Consider the following 19,665-nt stretch of genomic DNA (forward strand, 5'->3'; position numbering starts at 1 on the left):
CGGTGGGGGGATCGGTGGGGTGAGGGGGGATCGGTGGGGGGATCAGTGGGGTGAGGGGGGTCGGTGGGGGGGATCAGTGGGGTGAGGGGGGTCGGTGGGGGGGATCAGTGGGGTGAGGGGGGATCGGTGGGGGGATCGGTGGGGGGGATCAGTGGGGTGAGGGGGGGTCGGTGGGGGAGATCGGTGGGGGATCGGTGGGGGGGATCGGTGGAGGGATCGGTGGGGTGAGGGGGGATCGGTGGGGGGATCGGTGGGGGGGATCGGTGGGGGGGATCGGTGGGGGGATCGGTGGGGGAGAGGGAGGGAGGGAGGGAGGGGGGCAGGCCCAGGGGCCTAGCTCAATCAAGTTCTACCCGGGACAGGTAAAGTCAGCCTCCTCCAGGGCGGGCTGAGGAGCATGACTTCCTCTCGGTCCGACCTCAGGGATCCCAGCCGTCCGGGGCGGTGAGACTTGATTTTCTTCTTCTTTTCTTTCCAGTTTCTACAGTGTGGGGAGAGAAGGAGGGAGGGGGGTCATCGCTGGCTCCTGACTTCACCTGATCCCCTCCAAACCCAGGATCCGGGGGGCTGGGGGGGGGGGGGGAAGGGGCGCTCCGCTCACCGCGGCCGGGCCGGGCCGGGGCCGGGCTGGGGTCGGGCTGGGGCCGGGCTGGGGCTGGGGCTGGGGCCGGGCTCCCCTCCCGAGCGGCCCCCGCGCCCGCGCCCCCCGCAGTCCGTCCCCTCCGGAAGCTCAGGGCGGCGGGGGCCCGCGGCCCATTGTCCCGGGCCGGCGGCGGCGGCGGCGGCGGAGCAGCGCGGGGCCCAGGCCGGCGGGACGCGGAAGTCAGAGCGAGAGCGCGGCGAGCGCGGGCGGCCGGACCGCGGGGCGGGGCGGGGGGGGGGGGGGGGGGGAGAGGGGCGGGAGGGAGGGAGGGGCGGGAGGGAGGGAGGGGCGGGGCGGGGGAGGGAGGGGCGGGGCGGGGCGGGAGGGGCGGGGCAGGCGCTCCCGGGGAGGGGGAGGGGGGAAGGGGAGGGCGAGAGGCAGGGAGGGGGGAAAAGGAGGGGGAGAGGCGAGGGAAGGGGGGAGAGGGGGGGAAGGGGAGGGGGAAGAGGTGGGGGAAGGGGGAAAGGCCGGGAGGGGAGGGGTGCCGGTCAGGAAAGAAGAGAGGGGGAAAGAGGGGGGCGGAGAGGAGTGGGAGGGGCTGGGGAGGGAGGAAGGGGAGGGGAGGGAGGGGACAGAAAGGGAGGACAGGGGAGGGGCAGGCACTCCTAGGAGAGGGGGAGGGGAGGGGAGGGAGGGGAGAATCAGGGAGGGGAGGGGTGGGCACTCCTGGGGGAGGGGAGGGGATGGAGGGGAGGAGAGAGGAGAGGTGGGCAGGGGAGGAGAGGGGGCAAACACTCTCAGGAGGGAGGGAAGGGGCTGGGGGGGAGAGGAGGAGGAGAGGGGGCGGACACTCCCAGGGGGGAGGGGAGGGGCTGGGGGGAGGAGGAGGAGAGGGGGCGGACACTCCCAGGGGGAGGGGAGGGGCTGGGGGAGGAGGAGGAGAGGGGGCGGACACTCTCAGGGGGAGGGGAGGGGCTGGGGGAGGAGGGAGGAGAGGGGAGAGGAGAGATGGGCAGGGGAGGGGAGGGCCTGGGAGGAGAGGGGCGGGCACTCCTGAGGTGGGGGGGAAGGGGGGGTCAGGAAAGGGAAGAGGAAGTCACTTCCTACTTAAACTTCCCAAGGATTTTGGGGGGGCTGGGAAGGTCAGACTCTACGTCCAATTAACTAGCAAAAGGCTGGGCTGGAGGCATGGCTCAACAGCTCATGAACAAACAATGGCACCAAGTTCAAGCACCAGTTCTGGCACTAGTCATAATAATAGCCAGGTACTGGTGGCCCACACCTGTAATCCTAGCTTTACATGACTAAAGGCCTGGCATCAGGAGGCTGAGATCTGAAGACAGTCCAAGTAGGAAATTCCATGAGACTTACCTCCAAGTAAGCAACCAAAGAGCCTGCAGTAGAGCTGTGACCAGCACAAAATAATCATAGCTTCTATAAAGTTAGTATCCCATCGAGTATACCATCATGAAAGGATTTTTAGGAATGCTAGAAATGAGTCCAGGCACAGTGGCTCAAGCCTGCGGTCTCAACCACTACAGGAGGTAAGAGATTAGAAGGCTAGCTCCAGGGAAAGAAGCGAGCAAGATTCCATCTCAAATGATAAGCCCAGTCCGGTTGTGGGTTCCTGCCATTCCATCTATGCAAGATCCTCACGAGGAGGCTCACAGTCCAGGCTAGCCCAGAAAAAAAAAATGCAGATACTGTTGGGACAATAAAAACCCAGAAGACTGGGCCTGTGACTCATGCTGTAGAGCATCTGCCTAACAGGCTTGAGGACCCAGAGTTCAAACCCTAATAACCACACACATACACCCCCAAAAAAATATCTTGCTAGAAATCATGTAAATGCTTTTTAGAACCCCAGCTAGGACTGATTTGATCCAGGTCCATTTTGCCTGCTTCAGGTGCTTTTATAAAAGCGGGGGGGGGGGGGGGGGTAGCAGGGGGAGGGCTGGGAAGGTGGCTCAGTGGTAGAGTGCTTGCCTCGCATGCATGAAGCCCTGGGTTCGATTCCTCAGCACCACATACACAGAAAAAGCCAGAGGTGGCGCTGTGGCTCAAAGGGGTAGAGTGTTAGCCTTGAGCACAAAGAGGCTCAGGGATGATACCCAGGCCCTGAGTTCAAGTCCAACAACCGACAAAAAGAAAACTCCAAGTGCAGTAAATCATAAGCAATGGCACGCGGTGCAGGGGTGGCCTGTAAGATTCTCAGAGGTCCCATGAGGCGAAGGGCCCTGGCTTCGGGGCAGAAAACCACTTATTTTGCAACAAACTGAAAGGTCCTTTCTGTCTCTTTAACTTGGCTGTAGGCAAGGTCCCCACATACAATGCGGAGTGTGTGTCAAAGCTGGTGGCCCGGCTTGGCACAGTTCTGAAAAGACTCTCTATTTCAACGAAGAAGGATAAAAGAATGAATGAATGAGCCAAGTTTCCTCTGGAAGCTTTTCTTTTTTCTTTTTGGTGCAGGTCCTGGAGCTTAAACTCAGGATCTGGGCACTGTCTCTGAGCTGCTTTTAGCTCTTCTTTTGGGGGGTGGGTAAGACGCTTTTTGGAACGGTGGATCCTCAGCAATCAGTCTCCTGAGTAGCTTGGATTACAGGCCTGCGCTACTAGTACCGGGCTCTGGGAGCTTGCTTCCCATCACACCCATGCTCCCAGCGAGTCAGGAAGCCTTGGCATCTCCGACTCGTGTTTGCTGAGCCTCGGGCTGTGATACTCTCCGATTTCCCTGTCCAATCGTTCTATGAATGAGAGAAGCCATGGACAGGAAGGCTTTTTTCCTGGGGGCTCTCATGAGTATTTGTTTCCTGATTTTTTTTTTTCTACCCTGGAAAATTGCCTGGACTAAGGCCCAGATCTCAGGGGCTGTGACCTACAACTGTATGTGTGGCCTATGCCAGGCCAGCAAGAGTCCACGCTCTGGTCCAGGCCCCACCCCCACCTCCCCAGCACCCCAATCCTTCAGCCACACAAGCAGCTGGAGCCATGTGTCTCTACAGGGAAGGGCAGCCACCGCCCCTGGCCTGGCCAAACCCTTCCCAGGGCGGTCTGCCCAGAAAGCAGCAAAAGACATTAAATGAGATACAGTAAACTGCATGTTGGTTTGGGAATGGGGCCCAGTCTCAGGCTCATTCATTTGATACATACAGAAAGGACAAGCATGAGAATGTTCAACCTGTAATCCCAAGTAGTTTGGTGGCAGAGGTTCCCTCCCCCTCCCCCCCCCCCATCTCAATTGCAATAAGCGGGGCATGGTGTTGAATGACAGTCATACCAGCTCAGTAGAAGCCATAAATGAAACACTGCTCTAAAAATAACTAAAGCAAGCAGGCAGGTACCGGCAGCGGGTGCTTTTCATCCTACCAACTCAGGTGGCTGAGATCTGAGGATCAAGGTTCCAAACCAGCCAGGATGAAAAGCTCCATGTGATTCTTATCTCCAATGAACCCAGCAAAAGGTAGATGTGGAGATGTAGCTCAAGCAATAGAGCAGCACTAGCCTTAAGAGGAAAAACTAAGCAAAGACCATGGAGCCCTGAGTTCAAGTCCCAGAACTGGCACGCACACACACACACACACAAAATCCTAACTAAAAAGGGGGGGGGGGCACTGGGAAGGTGGCTCAGTGGTAGAGTGCTTGCCTTGCATGCCTGAGGCCCTGGGTTCGATTCCTCAAACTCCAATATGTTATCCTGAGCTCTTTGCTCAAGTCTAGTGCTCTACCACTTGAGCCACAGCGCCACTTCCAGCTTTTTCTGTATGTGGTACTGGGGAATTGAACTCAGGCTTCATGCATGCTAGGCAAGCGCTCTACTACTGAGCCATATTCCCAGCCCCTAATGGATGATGATGATGATGGTTTACACAAGGTACAAATAAGTACATTGCAAGATGTCCTTACCACCTCAGCTCCAGCCCACCGGCGCCCCCTCCAGGTCAAGCCCTGTCACTTCACCTAAATACTCGGCCTATGGACTTTTTGCACTTAACAAGATTCTCAAGAATCCTTTTCCTGGGATTTCACACACATTTGCTCATGGTTTTTTTCTTTGGCTAAGCCACAGATTTGTCAGCTAGTCCCCAACTCCTTGTCCCAAAGCCGCTTCCACACTTCCACACTCCATAACAATGGATGATTTGAGGCCGTGAAGGCAAAGAGACTAAATAGTTAACAGTCTGGCATACAGATAGTCTCTGCTTCCATGTATTGACTTAGAATGTTTCCGTGTGTGTGTGTGTGTGTGTGTGTGTGTGTGTGTGTGTGTGTGTGTGTGTGTGTGTGTTCATTGGTTCTGGGACTCGAACTCAGGGCCCAAGAGCTATCCTGGAGCTTTTTTTTTTGCTCAAGGCTATAGCGCTCTACCATTTTGAGCCACAGCTCCACTCCCAGTTTTCAAGTGGTTCATTAGAGCGGAGTCTCATGGATTTTAACCTGCCTGGGCTGGTTTTGAACCGTGATCTTCAGGTATCAGCCTCCTGAGTAGCTAGGATGACAGTCGTGAGCCCCCCGGCGCCTGGTCCTCATTTCAACTTCTGACATTTCCCACCTACGATGGACTTTACTAGGACATAATGTCATACATCGATGAGAAGCTGTGCACCCCAAATACTCTCCTGCTAGCTATTCAGGAGGCTGAGATCCGAGGATCATGATTCAAAGCCAGCCAGGGGCAAGAAAGTCCGTGAGACTCTTATTTCCAAGGAATCAGCAAAAAGCCCAAAATGGAGCTGTGACTCAAGTGGTAGAGTGGTAGCCTTGAGTGGAGTTGAGGGAAGAGGGGAGAAAAGCTAAGGGACAGTGTCCAGGCCCTAACTACTAGGAAAATGGAAGGAAACAGGCCAGACCGGATCTTAAACAGGCAAGAACTGTTTATTTTGTTGGTCGTGGGGCTTGAACTTTGGGCCTGGGCACTATCCCTCAGCTCTTCAGCTCAAGGTAAACACTCTACCACTTGAGCCACAGCACCACTTCTGGTTTTCTGGTGGTTCACTGGAGATGAAAATCTCACAGACTTTCCTGCCCAGGCTGGCTTTGAACCTCCATCCTCAGATCTCAGCCTCCTGAGTAGCTAGGATGACAGGCGTGAGCCACCAGCGCCCGGCTAAGGACTGTTTATTGAGATACAGCAGCAAAACAGGGTGGGGATCAATCCTTCATATTCCATCTTTGGATACGTAGAACCAGCCAAGAGGGGGAAGTTGAGTCTTTCACTAAATTCAAGCTGAAGTACTGGCACCCCCCCCAAAAAAAAGGGGGGGTACTAACATTTGATGAAGCAGTACAGAGCTTCCCACATATCTGTGGAGTGAGGATTGGAGTCTAAGCCAGAGGACAGGGCAGACACCCCAGTGTGGCAATCAACGGAGGGCTCTGCGCTTACACAGCTGTTTTAGATGCAAAGATGTAGACGGAACACAGCTATCCCATTCAAAACAACGAAGGCGTACAGACTAGACTTTGTAAACCAAGACTGGTCACGGGGACCCGTCCTGAGGCTCCTCCTTCCTCCCGCCCTCGGACAGCTAATGCTGGGAAAAGGCCGCCCAAAGCCCCTCTACAACTGGCCAAGGTCACCCACGGGATTGAACTCTGGCCAAGAGGAAGTGGGCAGGGTTGTCTGACCCCCACGATCACCATCTTCCACTTCTTTTTCCCCTGCAGGTTGAAGTTGAAGGGCAATCCAGTTAAGAACCAGGGGCTGGGGGGCTCACGCCTGTCATCCTAGCTACTCGGGAGGCTGAGAGATCAGGATTTGTGGTTCGAAGTCAGCCCGGGCAGAAAAGGTCCCAGGAGATCCTTATTGACAATGAACCACTCAAAAACCAGAAGTGGTGCTGTGGCTCAAAGTGGTAGCGTGCTGGGCTCGGCTTTATTAAATACACAAGCAGGCAAGCAGACAAACGGACAAAAATGCAGACCGACATTCAAAGGACTACAGTTACTTGGGCTGTTGGGGTACTTTATGGTAAAGGCAGGGGGCTCTGGCTTCAAGGTGCTTTGTCTTTGCTCTAATCGGACCTGGTGTTAGTTACTTTCTGAGTTTCCAGGTAAGAATGCATCCTGCCAGAAAACAGATCCTTCCAATTGGAGATAAGGAAATGCCCTGCTACCTGCATTTGGGGGAGTCGGGAGTTGGTTTAAGTTTGGGGGGGAGCAATTTTCTCAGGAAGGCATACATCCTGTCCAACAAGTGTTCATTCCTTCAGGAAGGAATGCATCCTGTTGTCTATCTTTAAAGCGAACATGGCACTTCTGTGTTTCTAAATACGATTATTTCTGACTTGCTTTCACTCGGCCTCAGTTTCCTTAAATTATCCTGCTTCCCAAGGACATTGAAGTTGAATGGAACAGTCGGAAGGGATACTTTAACTATTAATGTGGCTGCCAGGTGCCCCATGGCTCCCGCCTGTCATCCTAGCTATTCAGGAGGCTGAGATCTGAGGCTCACAGTTCAAAGTCAGCCTGGGGCAGAAAACTCCATGAGGCTCTTTCTCTCCAATCGCCAAAAAAAAAAAAAGAAAAAGCCAGACGTGGTGCAGTGGCTCAGGTAGTAGAGCACCAACCTTGAGCAAACGGCAGCTCAGGGTTCAAGCCCTAGGAATGGCACAAGAAGAAACGAAAATGATAAAAGAACCCCGGGGTGAGTGCACTCAGGTGTGTGTGGATAGTGACCAAACTTTCCAGGCCCACATCTGCATAATTCTAGGAAAGCTGGACATCAGGATGGTTCTGGAACACTCCAGGAGGAATCAAAGCTGACCAGCTGGGAAGCCAGCATATGGGAGCTGGGTTGGAACGTGGCTTTTGGTTTTTTGCTGGGCCTGGGGCTTGAACTCAGGGCCTGGGCACTGTTCTTGAGCTTCTCTGTGCTCAAGGCTAGCGCTCTACCATTTGAGCCACAGAGCCACTTCGGGTGTTTTCTGTGTCTGTGGTGCTGAGGACTCGAACCCAGGGCTTCATGCGTGCGAGGCCAGCGCTCTACCACTGAGCCACCTTCCAGCCCCTGGAACATGGCTTTGCCATCTTCACTTAAGAAGACACACCACCGCTGTCCTGCTTTTAGCTTGGACGTTTCGGTGTCTTGGCATAGACACCGGAGAGGGGGAACTGAGCGGGATCTCAAGTTCAGGGGAGATGAGTCATAGGTGTGGGGCTCCAGCAGGCCTGGTCACCTCCTCCCCTCCAGGGCCCATCACCCCTGCTCCTCCTGCCCCCTTTCCTGCCTCAGGCCAGCTCCTAGGCCTAGCGTGGCTGAGGAAGACCAGCAATGTGCGGACCACTGGTGCTGGTGTGGGGGGGTGTTGGAGACCTCAAATCCTGTCTGATCTTGGGGCTACCCTGCCACTACTAGCCTTCCTAGGGGGGGGTGTGGATCCCCTGCTTGCTTATGGTGAGTCACCCCAGATTCCATTCTCCAAACTCATCGTGCTGGATGGGAGCCTTTGGCTGGCAGCCCGGGGGGGCCTCAGGCGGGGACTACCCCCCCCCGGCCCCGCCCAGCAGCTGTTTTCCACTCGCTCTTCTGGCGGTAGAGCTGCAGAACTGAGGTGCCTCTGCCTTTCCATGTGTGTGTGGGGTGGGGTGTGGCAAGCAGGTCACTCCTTGAAAAGATATTTTAGCCTGGAGGTGGTACCAGGCTTTCTTTGCCAAGTATGGGGAGGGTGGCGACTCAGTTGGATGAGCACAGAATGGGTTAGGCCTGCAGCCTTTAGCAAATTACATCAGGACATCAGTTGTGTGTATGTGCGCATACACACACACACACACATACACCAGTACATCAGGACATCAGTTGTGTGTATGTGCGCATACACACACACACACACACACACACACACACACACACACACACACACACACACACACACACACACACACACACACACACACACACACCAGTACTGGGACCTAAAACTCCACGATCTCTCGTTCTTATTGTATTGTTGGTCGTGGGGTTTGAACTCAGGACCTGAGCGCTTCCCTGGGCTCTTTTGGCTCAAGGGGAGCGCTCTACCCTTTGAGCCACAGCCCCATTTCTGGTTTTTAAGTGGTTCATCGGACAGAAGAGTCTCCGGTATTTTCCTGCCCGGGCTGGCTCCAAACTGCGATCCTCAGATCTCAGCCTCCTGAGTGGCTAGGATGACAGACAGATGTGAGCCATCAGTGCCCAGCGTGTTTTTTGTTTAAGAAACGGATTTGGGGTTGGAGGTATGGCCCAGTGGAGAATGCTTACCTATCTGTTGTCCATGAGGCCCTAGATTCCATCCCCCAGAAAAGGTGGGCGAGCGCGTGACTCAAGTGGTATACTGCTTACTAGCACGCTCAATTAAAGCTCCATGGTTAAGCCCCAGAATTGGGCTGGGAAGGTGGCTCAGTGGTAGAGCGCTTGCCTTGCACACATGAGGCCCTGGGTTCGATTCCTCAGCACCACATAAGTAGGAAAAATCGGATGTGGCACTGTGGCTCAAGTGGTAGAGTGCTCGCTTGAGCTGAAGAGCTGAGGGACCCAGAGTTCAATATGCACGAACAACAACCACCAAAAAAAACCCTTATACTTTCTTTTTTCTCTTTTTGACAGTCCTAGGGCTTGAACTCAGGGCCTGGGCTCTATCCTTGAGCTTCTTTTAAGGCTAGCACTCTTATCACTTGAGCCACAGCACCACTTCTGGCTTTTTCTGGCATGTGGTACTGAGGACTCAAACCCAGGGCTTCATGCATGCTAAGCAAGCACTCTACCACTAAGCCACATTCCCAGCCCCCAAAATGGGTATTTTCTTGCCCTTGCTGGCTTTGAACCTTGATCCTTAGATCTCAGCCTCTAGAGTAGCTAGGATGACAGGCGTGAGCTTATCTTTTGTAGTGTCAGGATACTCAGGCTACATACACAGCAGATCAATTAAATGGGAATGTCTGTGCCTAGGGACCAGGCATAGAACTAAAATGGAGCCAATCTTGCAACTAACATACCTAAGTCAGGGCTGTCTGCCCCTGGGCTGTGAGTTCCAGAAATCGAGGCCTGTGTGCATGTCCAGGTCGGTGTCCACATGGAGGGCGGGTACCCAGCCAGCACCTCTGATGATCAGACGTCGATGGAAGCCATCGGTCGGCTCCTGATCAACTCCTAGAATTGGAACATGGTGGCCAGTTCCCAGAACAGAGATCTGTCCCAAAGTGATAACACATTTTGTTATGCCAAAAGCAATCAGCTATGAACTACTGAGCTGCAGCTTCAGAATGATGACACCAGAGAGCCAAGAAAGAGATTTTTTTTTTTTTTAAATCGAAGAATTTTATATTGAACCTGGAACTCAGGGCCTGGGGTATTGTCCTTGAGTTTGTCCTTTTCCCACTCCAGGCTGGAGCCTAACACTAGAGAGTCACAACTCTACTTGCAGCATTTTAGTAGTTCATTGGAGAGAAGAGTCTCACGGACTTTTCCTGCCCAGGCTGGCTTTGATCTGTGATCCTCAGATCTCAGCCTTCAGAGGAGCTAGGCTGACAGACGTGAGCCACCAACGGTGGGCTAAATATAGATTTTTGTGGGGTATTTTTTTTGGGGGGAGGGGCAGTACAGAGTGAGTGGTTAGCTTCTTCCCTTTCTTCCCTCAATGAGCATTCATCAGCGGCTAAGGCCACTTCTGGTCAGATCACCCCATTGCTGACTTCATCGCCATCTGTGGTTGGCAATGCGTCATCCGGGGCCCAAATCCTTGCTGGGCTGGGGCTTTGCCGGGGACCAGCAGCCCAGGGCGTGGTTCCACTTCATGAGGCTGCAAATCCTTTGTGGTAAGACCTTGACGACGATGTGGCCCCTCCTTATACAAAGTGGGACCCTGGCTGAGCACACGTGTATGCGTGTGCGTGTGTGTGTGCGCGCGTACATGCGTGCACCAGCATTAGGCCAGGCCCAGCGGGCCTGTGCACCAGAGAGGAACAGGAACGGCATTTGGGGAAATAGGTGGAGGGACCAGAGCAGCTGTTTTGTGGCACAGAACTTATTGGATGTTCACCCCAAAGGAGCTCCTCTGGCCACCCCCTCCTTTTTTTTTTCTTTTCCTGTATTTTACTGTGGCTGGTTTGGTTTTTGTTTTTGATGTCAAGTTGTGGGGCTTGAACTCAGGGCATTGTCCCTGATCTCTTCTGCTCAAGGCTAGTGCTCTACCACTTTGAGCTGCAGCTCCACTTGCGGTTTTTGAGTGGTTAATTGGAGATGAGAGTCTCTCGGATTTTCGTGCCTGGGCTGGCTTTGAACTTGATTCTCAGATCTCAGCCTCCTAAGGAGCTAGGATGACAGGCGTGAGCCACCAGCGCTGGCTTTGTGTTTTTGTTTTAATTAGATTTTTCAGTTTTTGTCAGTCTTGCTATATAGTCTAGACTGGGCTTGAGCTTGAGATCCTCTCCCTTAGAGCTGGGATTATAGGTATGTGTACCAAGCTTGGTTCCATGCAACTTTTTTTTTTTTTTGGTCGGTCATAGAGGGCTTGAACTCAGGGCCTGGGCGCTATCCCTGAGCTTTTTCACTCAAGGCTAGCACTCCACCACTTGAACCACAACTCTGCTTCTGGATTTTTGCTGGTTAACTTGGAGCTAAGACTCTCATGGACATTCCCACCGGGGTTGGCTTTGAGGCCTCAGGTCTCAGCCTCCTGAGTAGCTGAGATTACAAGTGTAAGCTACCAGTGCTGGGCCTGAGTAACTTCTGAAGGCCTGGCGTGTCCACTTGTTCACACTGGATGTTTGTGTGTGACCTGAATGGTTTCCTTAGTAACTTGAGAGCTGGGAGATCAGTCCCTAGCGTCAGGAGGCTTGGGATGACTGTCAAGCAGCTCCCTGGGTTTGAGGAGTCCAAAGAGAAGGCAGCGCTATCACTGAGATCTAGAGGCTTCTGGCTGCTCAGGAGCCCCGATCCTCGATCACGTCTCTTCTCCTTCCCCATAGCATCCCGGTATCTTCTGATCGAGTCGGACAGCTTCCTCACCCTGACCAGGAAGGCGACCAAGGGATGGCTGCGTGACCTCTGCTCCATTTCTCCTTTGCCCACAGCCAGCCTCTCTCCTCTACCAGGCCACAATTCACAGGTACTCTGTTGTCTCTCGTCTATCCTGGGGCCAGGGCAATATCCAAGGCATGTGACTTTTCCTTTTCTTGGAGCTGGCCCGGAACGAAGGAGGCTCCTCTGGGCTTCCCCCTTCGCGGGGTTACTCTTGCACCAGGAAGTTGATGAGGGCGGTCCGGGGCGAGAGGAAAGCCTTCTTGATGCATTTCCCTTGCAAGAGCCTGACGCCCAGCTCGCTCCGCAGGACAAGTTCGTGCACTTTATCGGGGTCCTGAGCTACGTGCTGGGGCACGGGGATCTTGCCGCAGGCTTTGTTGTTGATCTGTAAAGGGCGAAAAATAAATAAATAAAAGAGCTGAGACGAGGAGGACCATCCTCAGAGGGTAGGGCAGGTACACCGCTGCCTGCCGCATGGACAGGATCAATGCCCCCATTAATTGGGAGGGAGAGACAGACCGACAGAAAGACATGGAGGATGCATCTGAGTGTGCATGTGGAGCGAGAATTTCCTTGTGTTTCCTGAATGTGACTCCCCAGTACTGTTGGCGTGGAAGTTATATGGGGGAGGGGGGGGAATCCTCTCATGAGCCAGCAAAATGCCAGACTGCAGGCGTGGCTCAAGTGGTAGAGCATCATCACTGAGCAAGCCAGCAAGAAAGCCAAGTGAAAGTGTAAAAGGCTCTAACGTTCAAGCCCTAATAGGGTCTCAAAATGAGAATAAAACAGATCCTTGGGTGTTGGAGGTGTGAGTCAGGTGGTACGGTCAATGAGTGAACGCGTCAGATACAGAGTTCAAGTCCCAGTGTTGGGGGGGAAAAAAACTTCTTCGCATAGCTGGGTCCAGTGGCTCATGTTTGTAACCTTCGTTACTCAGGAGATCGGGAGGATTTTGGTTTTACAAGCTGGGTGACTCAGGGCTAGCTCAGACCTCATTTCTTCTCTGGAGCGATCTGTCTGCATCCTTGGTTCCAGCTCCACTCAGATCATGCCCCAGGTTCTAGGTTTTTGGTTTTTTTCCTTTTGCCAGGCCTAAGGCTTAAACTCTGGGCCTGGGCGCTGTCCCTGAGCTCCTTTTTGCTCAAGGCTAGCGCTCTATCACTTGGAGCCACAGCACCACTTCTAGCTTTTTCTGTGATTTAATTGGAGACAAGAGTCTCACAGACTTTCCTGCCCGGGCTGGCTTCGTACCACAATTCTCAGATCTCAGCCTCCTGAGTATCAAGCTGGGATGGCAGGTATGAGCTGTCGGTGGCTGGCTCCAGGGCTCTCTTAACGTGCCTCTAGCCCTAAGGTTCTACATGCTGCTTCACATTCATAACTCCCTACAGTCATCAGTGGCTACAATTTACCATGGCCCCTCCTGGCCTTTTGTCCCTGGGGCTTATAGAAGAAACCTTCAGTGTTTGTTTGGCAGGACTCCGGGAACTCGGGCAAGCCGAACCACATGACTGATCCCCAGCTTGCAGCTTCTATTCTGGTCTCAGGTATCACTACCACCTCCCGTGGGGTCAGAACACAAGCTTTTCTCCGCACACTCCCTGCCTGGCGCTGTCCTGATCTGCAGCTCCCAAGTGGGAACTTACCTAGTTTCCCAGGCTGAGTTGGAATTCTAGATCCTCCTCCCAAGTGTGAGGATTAATTGATTAATTTTGTGTTGATCGTGGGGCTAGAACTCAGGGCCTGGGCGCTGTCCCTGAGCTCTTAGTGCTCAAGGCTGGTGTTCTACCACTTTTGAGCCACAGCGCCATTTCCAGTTTTCTGGTGGATAAATCTCATAGGCTTTAAGAGAGGAAAGTCTGCCCGGAGCTGGCTTGGAACCAGCATCCTCAGATCTCAGCCTCCTGAGTTGCTAGGAGAATGACAGGGGTGAGTCACCGGTGCCCAGCCCTGGTGGCATTTTTAAATAGAAATGTTGTGCTTCCTTAAAATAGAAAGACGTTTGCATAAGCTGAAACTGCAAGTGGAAAGCTGTCAGCTGCACTGAGACAAGCTTCCAGGGGGTACAGCAGATGTTCCTTTCTCAGAACCGCTGCTCAAAGAATGTCTTGTGTCACCAGGGGCAGTTGTGGTTCTAAGGGTTTGGGACAGAAGTCTCTAGGGAAACCCTGCCTTCTCTCCCGCCTGATCCCTTTGTACGGGGATGGCAGGGATCTAAATAGCAGGGCAAGAGGGTATGGAGCCCAGTGGCTCAGAAGCTCAGATTCCCAGACCAAACTCTGCGGGGCTGAGAACCTGCAGGTACAGAAGTCCGTACCAGCTGGTTAGCAAGCTGCACTTCTGTGTCTGCTCACCCTCCACCCCTGGCTAGATAGGACAGTGATAGGATCCACGATCAGCATTGATTGTCTTTCTTGATCTCTCTTGCTTTTTCTTCTCTAGTTCCTCCTGAGGTACTGAGACTCAAGAGAGGGTCTGTCTGGTGTGATTTTTGTATGGTGATCCAGTATCATGGCTGGTGTAGAGGGGAAACTGGGCATGCTAACTTAACTCACCCGAGCCTGGCTGGATCTTCAACTAAGAGTGAGAGGTGAGGCATGGGGTGATGGGAGTTAAATGACAGCTTGTCTACAAATGACTTGGACCCATGTATGACTCAGGAGATGGTGCTGTGCGCTGGTGGCTCACACCACCAGTCAGGAGGCTGAGATCTGAGGATCGTGGTTCAAAGCCAGCCAGGAAAGTCTGTAAGACTCTTCTTCCAATGAACCACCAGAAAAACTGGAAGCGGCACTGTGGCTCAAAGTGGTAGAGCATTCAACTTGAGCAAAGGAGCTCAGGGACAGTGCCCAGGCCTGGAGTTTCAGGCCCCACGAATGACAAAAACAAACAACAACAACAACAAAACAAACCCCAAAAACAAAACCAAAAAAAATTCAAGCAATAAACTGCTTATTGAAGATGATCCAATTTACAAAAAGAAAGAAAAGGAAAGAAGGAAGGGAGAAAGGGAGGGAGGGAGGGAATTTTCTATAGCTTTTCAGAAATATATTTTACAGAGTGGCATATTCATAAATAGCCAGCGACCTGTCTGGGCCTGGTCCCAAGAGCAGTTTTGCACAAGGGGTATCTGAGCCCCGATGAGCTCGGCTTCTGGGGCAAAGGGCTGGGGAGCTGCGGGGCAGGTTGGGGGGGGGGAGGGGAAGAGTACCTACCAGGACAGCCATCTGTACAATGTCAGGTTGCTGAAGGTACTCTGGGTCCACAGTGGGCCAAGTCTGAAGTAGCACCCCAGTATCCCAGGTATAATGCTTACACAGTTTCCGGGGTACCAGCGCTAGACCTGCAACACCCAGACAGAGATGGGTTATACCAAGTACACAGGTTCTTTTGTTGTTGTTGTTGGTCGTGGGGCCTGAACTCTGGGCCTGGGCGCTGTCCCTCAGCTCTTCAGCTCAAGGCTAGTGCTCTACCACTTGAGCCACAGCGCCACTTCTGGCTTTCTCTGCTTCTGTGGTGCTGAGGAATGGAACCCAGGGCCTCATGCATGCAAGGCAAGCACTCTACCACTGAGCCACCTTCCCAGCCCCCCTAGTTTTTTCTCTTAAGGCTGATCCTCTACCATTTGAGTGGTACTTCTGGCTGGGTGAATAATTGAAGATATAAAGATAGAAAGAGTCTTATGTGAGCCACTGGTGACTAGCTGGCCTGGTTTGTAATCACAAGCTTAAAGGCAGCTTTTGGCAAACAGCCCCCAGAGCTGTAAGTACCAATTCATGTGTTGTTCTGAAATGAATACGTGCAAAAACAAAAGCAAGGCTGGGTGCCGATGGCTCACGCCTGTCATCCTAGCTACTCAGGAGGCTGAGATCTGAGGATCGAAGTTCAAAGCCAATCAAGGAAGGAAAGCCCATGAGATTCTTATCTCCACTGAAGCACCAAGAAGCTGGAAGTGGAGCTGTGGCTCAAGTGGTAGAGCATCAGCCTACTGATGGTAAAAGCTAAGCAAGAACACAAGGGCCCTGAAGTTCAAGCCCCAGTACTGGCACACATGCGCACAAATACACAAACTGAACCCAACTATCAAGGCTGCTGATTGCTCCCCACCCCCAACCCCAAGAACTATACCACCTCCACTTTCCTCTCTTGCCTATGAGCACTTGGGGTCTGAGAGGCTTCCTATGTACTTACGGCTGCTAGCTTCAGGAGCGAGAATACAGAGGTTGGAGAATAGAAGGGCACTTCTCAGCCCTCCCAAAGCAGGCTTTTTACCCTGTTACCCTTCCCTTCCTGGTGAACTGCACAGAGCTTCCCTTGGTACAGAGTTGGCCAAACCCACACGGGGCAGCAGTGGAGACTGACTCGCTCTCCACACTTTCTTTCTTCCCAGAATGTTTCCCCAATGCTTCATTGGTGCTGGAGAAAAAGCTAGGGCCTAAAACTGTGCTAACCATGTGGAATCAAACGCAGGGTTTCATGCATGCTAGGCAAGCACTCTACCACTAAGCCACCTTCCCAGGCCCCTTTTTCTCGTGGTGCTGGGACATGCATTCTGGGCTGTGTGCTTATAGAGGTCTGCTTGTTCACAGCTGGTGCTCAATCCATTTGAGTCATGCCTACAACCCAGCTTTTGGCTTTTTTGTTTGCAGGTACTGGGGCTTGAATTCTTGAGCTTTGTGCTCCCACTTGACTTTTTTGCCCTCGGTAGGCACTCTATCAGACCTCCAGTCCAGCATTTTGCTGGCTAACTAGAGTTAAGAGTCTCACAGACTTTTCTGCCTGGGCTGGACGATCCTTACATCGCAGTCTCCTGAGCAGCTAGGATTATAAGTGTGACCCATGTGTCCCCAGCCTTGCTTTCGCAGTTTTTTTTTTTGTGTTTGTTTTTTTTAAATGTCAGTCATGGGGCTTGAACTCAAGGGCCTGAGTGCTGTCCCTGAGCCTTTTCCCCTGCAAAGCTAGTGCTCTACCACTTGGAGCCACAGTACCCACTTCCGGTTTCCTGGGTAGCTCAAATGGAGAGAAGAGTTTCACTGAGTTTCCTGCCTGGTATCCAGGGAAGATTTGTGAAGACTGTCTATGGAAGTTGTACAGGATTCCTGAGAGATGGAAAGGACATAAAATGCTCTGGGCAGAAGCTGTTCCAACTTCCACCTTAAAAAAAAAAGGAAGAAAAAAGGAAGCCCTAGCCTTCCTGGAATGATGGAGATGCTTATTTATAGCAGCCTGGGTCTCTGCCAGCGTGTCTCCATATAGCTAAGAACAGGGCCTCAGTGCTGAGCTACAATGAATAGAAGCTCAGCACGTTGTACAGCCTGATGCTGCTTCCTGGCTCTTCTTAGGGAAGGAAAACTACTTTTCACAAACGTTCAAAAGTATTTGACATTCATGTAACGCCGTGACCTGGTTGGCGTGACTGGTCAGGGGGAAAGCTGGCCTTTGAGAAGCGTCTGGAGAAAGTCCAAAACACAGGCTGTCAAGTGACAAGGTCCTGGCATGCGGGGCTGGCTGTGGCCTGCGGACCATCCTCTTCCTCCCCTCCCTCCTCTAGGGAGCTGGCCTTCCTATGGAGGAGGGAAGCAAGTTTCTTCATCTTGAGAGCTGGCGAGGCCTACACGTTGCCTTTGTGGTCTAGAGTATACACTGGGGTGGTGCAGTTCTGATCCAAGTCTCTCTCTCTCTCTCTCTCTCTCTCTCTCTCTCTCTCTCTCTCTCGTGTGTGTGAGTGTGTGTGTGTGTGTGTGTGTGTGTGTGTGTGTGTGTGTGTGTGTGTGTGTGTAGCAGAAGTTGAACTCAGGGCTTCGTGGTCTCACTCAGCTTTTCCACTGAAGGCTGGTGCTCTACCACTTGAGCCATACCTCCACTTCTGGCTTTTTGGTGGGTCACTGGAGAGAAGAGTTTCATGGACTTTCCTGCCCAGGCTTCGCTTTGAACCTTCACCCTCAGATCTCAGACTCCTGTACAACTAACAATAGGGAGAGGGATCAGGCAAGCCTGAGAATAAAGCAAGATCCTACCTGGAAAATAAGCTAGAGGGTAAAAACGTCTACAACTAGAAATAGATTCCTTCCTTCCTTCCTTCCTTCCTTCCTTCCTTCCTTCCTTCCTTCCTTCCTTCCTTCTTTGCCACATTGTCTACTAAGCCTGTCTCAACACCCTGGGCTTATGAGTACAGAAAGACAGCTAATAACCCTGGGTCTATGGCTCTCTCTCCCTGAATGCACCCAATCTCATCTGAAATAACTCTGGATTCACAGGAAACTGCAAGGAAACATTCTAGTGGTCCTCAGTAGCCTCCACACAGCTTCCTCCAGGGGTGGTTCCTGGCCCGATTATAGCACAATACCCAAAGCGAGGAGGAACGATGCATGTGCAAGGTGTATCCAGATAGGGGTGGGGCTTGAGTGATGGCCGTGTGGAGCTTGACCCAATCACAGCCAAGACAGGACACAGCGTGGAACCAGCCACTCCCAGCTTGGCAGTGTTCCTTCTGTGCCCAAGGCCCCTTCACCCAAACCCTGATTGCTGGCATCCATTACTGTGTTTCCTATCTCTATGATTCTCTTATTGCAAGAAAGGTTATAAATAGAATTGTACAATACATACCCTCTTGAGATTGGCCTTTTGTTCTTGGCAAAGTCCCCTTAGAACCATCTAAGCTGTTGTCTGTTCCAAAGGTCTAAGCTGTTCTCTGTTACAAAAGGTTTTTGTTGGTGGTGGTGGTGGTTTGGGGCTTGGACGGGGTGGGGGGGGGTGGGGGGAAGCCTGGTACTGGGACTTGAACTCAGGACCTAGGTGCTGTTCGTGAGTATTTACATTCAAGGCTGATGCTCTAGCCACTCAACTCATACCTCTACTTCTGACTTTTTGATGGTTAATTGGAGATAAAAGAATTTCATGGCCGGGTGCCAGAGGCTCACGCCTATAATCCTAGCTTCTCAGAAGGCTGAGATCTGAGGATCTCGGTTCAAAGCCAGCCCAGGCAGGAGAGTATGCGAGACTCTTTTTTTTTTTTGGGGGGGGGGGTTGGTCATGGGGCTTGATCTCTGGGCCTGGGCACTGCTCTTCAGCTCTTCAGCTCAAGGCAAGTGGTTTATTGGAGATAAGAGTCTGCCATCCCATCAAAGACCCCCATTACAGTTCTGCTCTCACTGATCAACAAAAGAAGCTCTGCGCCCTACATCGGAAACTACTAGCGGTGACCCCATTAGTAGCAAATGGCCAACACCCTCATTTGTATAGGACAATATTCTATGCTGAACAAAAGATGACTTTGTAGATTCAGATGTGGAGTCTTTCAGCTTCTCTGATCCCCGAGTTTCAGGAAGGAAAAGAATTTCTTCGTCCTGCTTAAGTCTGCAAGCTGCCAAACGGCTTGTGCTTTTTCTTAATGAGGGCCTCTGTTTACTTTTGTTGTGTATGTGCTGGTAATGGGGCTTGAAGTCAGGGCCTAGGCACTGTTATGAGCTTTTTCCCTCTCCAAGCTAGCGCTCTACCACTCGATCCACAGCACCACTTCTGTTTTTTCTGGTGGTTAACTAGAGATAAGAGTCTCATGGACTTTTCCTGTTCGGACTAGCTTTGAATTGCGAGCCTCTCAAATTTCAGCCTCCTGAGTAGCGCGGATGGCAGGTGTAAGCCACCAGTGCCAGGCCAGATTCCTGGATTCTTTGTGGGCTGATGGCTTCACAGATGGCGAGAGAAAAACTGATCAGACCTGCTTGAGTGTCTAGTGCAGAACCCGTGATGGAGAAGTCGGATCCCATAGAAAGTGAGTTACAAGTTTAGATCTGGGATTTCATTACCGAGGCCTCTTCTTCAACTGTAAAAGGGGACCAAGCATGAGTTCCCGTCTTAAAAGCTTTTATCAGTGACTCATGCGTGTAAGTCTAGCTACTCAGGAGGTTGAGAGCTAAGGATCATGGTTTGAAGCCAGCCTGGGCAGGAAAATCTGGGACACTCCTATCTTCACTGAATCACCAAAAAGACTGGAAGGGGAGCTGTGGCTCAAGTAGTAGAGCGCTAGCCTTGAGCACAAAAGCATAAAGACCTGGGACAGTGGCCAGGTCCTGAGTTCAAGCCCCAG

General features: G+C 52.5%; 1 protein-coding gene across 1 annotated transcript in view; it reads right to left on the minus strand.

Moving 5' to 3' along the window:
* Nucleotides 1-11,185: 11,185 nt before the first annotated feature.
* The window catches only part of Lars2 (leucyl-tRNA synthetase 2, mitochondrial), a 61,226-nt gene continuing 52,746 nt past the window's right edge, over nucleotides 11,186-19,665 (minus strand). Inside the window, exons 20-21 of the mRNA XM_042666013.1 lie at nucleotides 14,795-14,922; nucleotides 11,186-11,964 (exon numbers count right to left, since the gene is read on the minus strand). Coding sequence (XP_042521947.1) covers nucleotides 11,785-11,964; nucleotides 14,795-14,922 — 308 coding nt within the window. The 3' untranslated portion in view covers nucleotides 11,186-11,784. The remainder of the gene's footprint in view (nucleotides 11,965-14,794; nucleotides 14,923-19,665) is intronic.

The sequence above is a fragment of the Dipodomys spectabilis genome, unplaced genomic scaffold (assembly GCF_019054845.1).
Source record: "Dipodomys spectabilis isolate Male_0828 unplaced genomic scaffold, ASM1905484v1 ptg000360l, whole genome shotgun sequence".
In the NCBI taxonomy this organism is placed as follows: Eukaryota; Metazoa; Chordata; class Mammalia; order Rodentia; family Heteromyidae; genus Dipodomys; species Dipodomys spectabilis.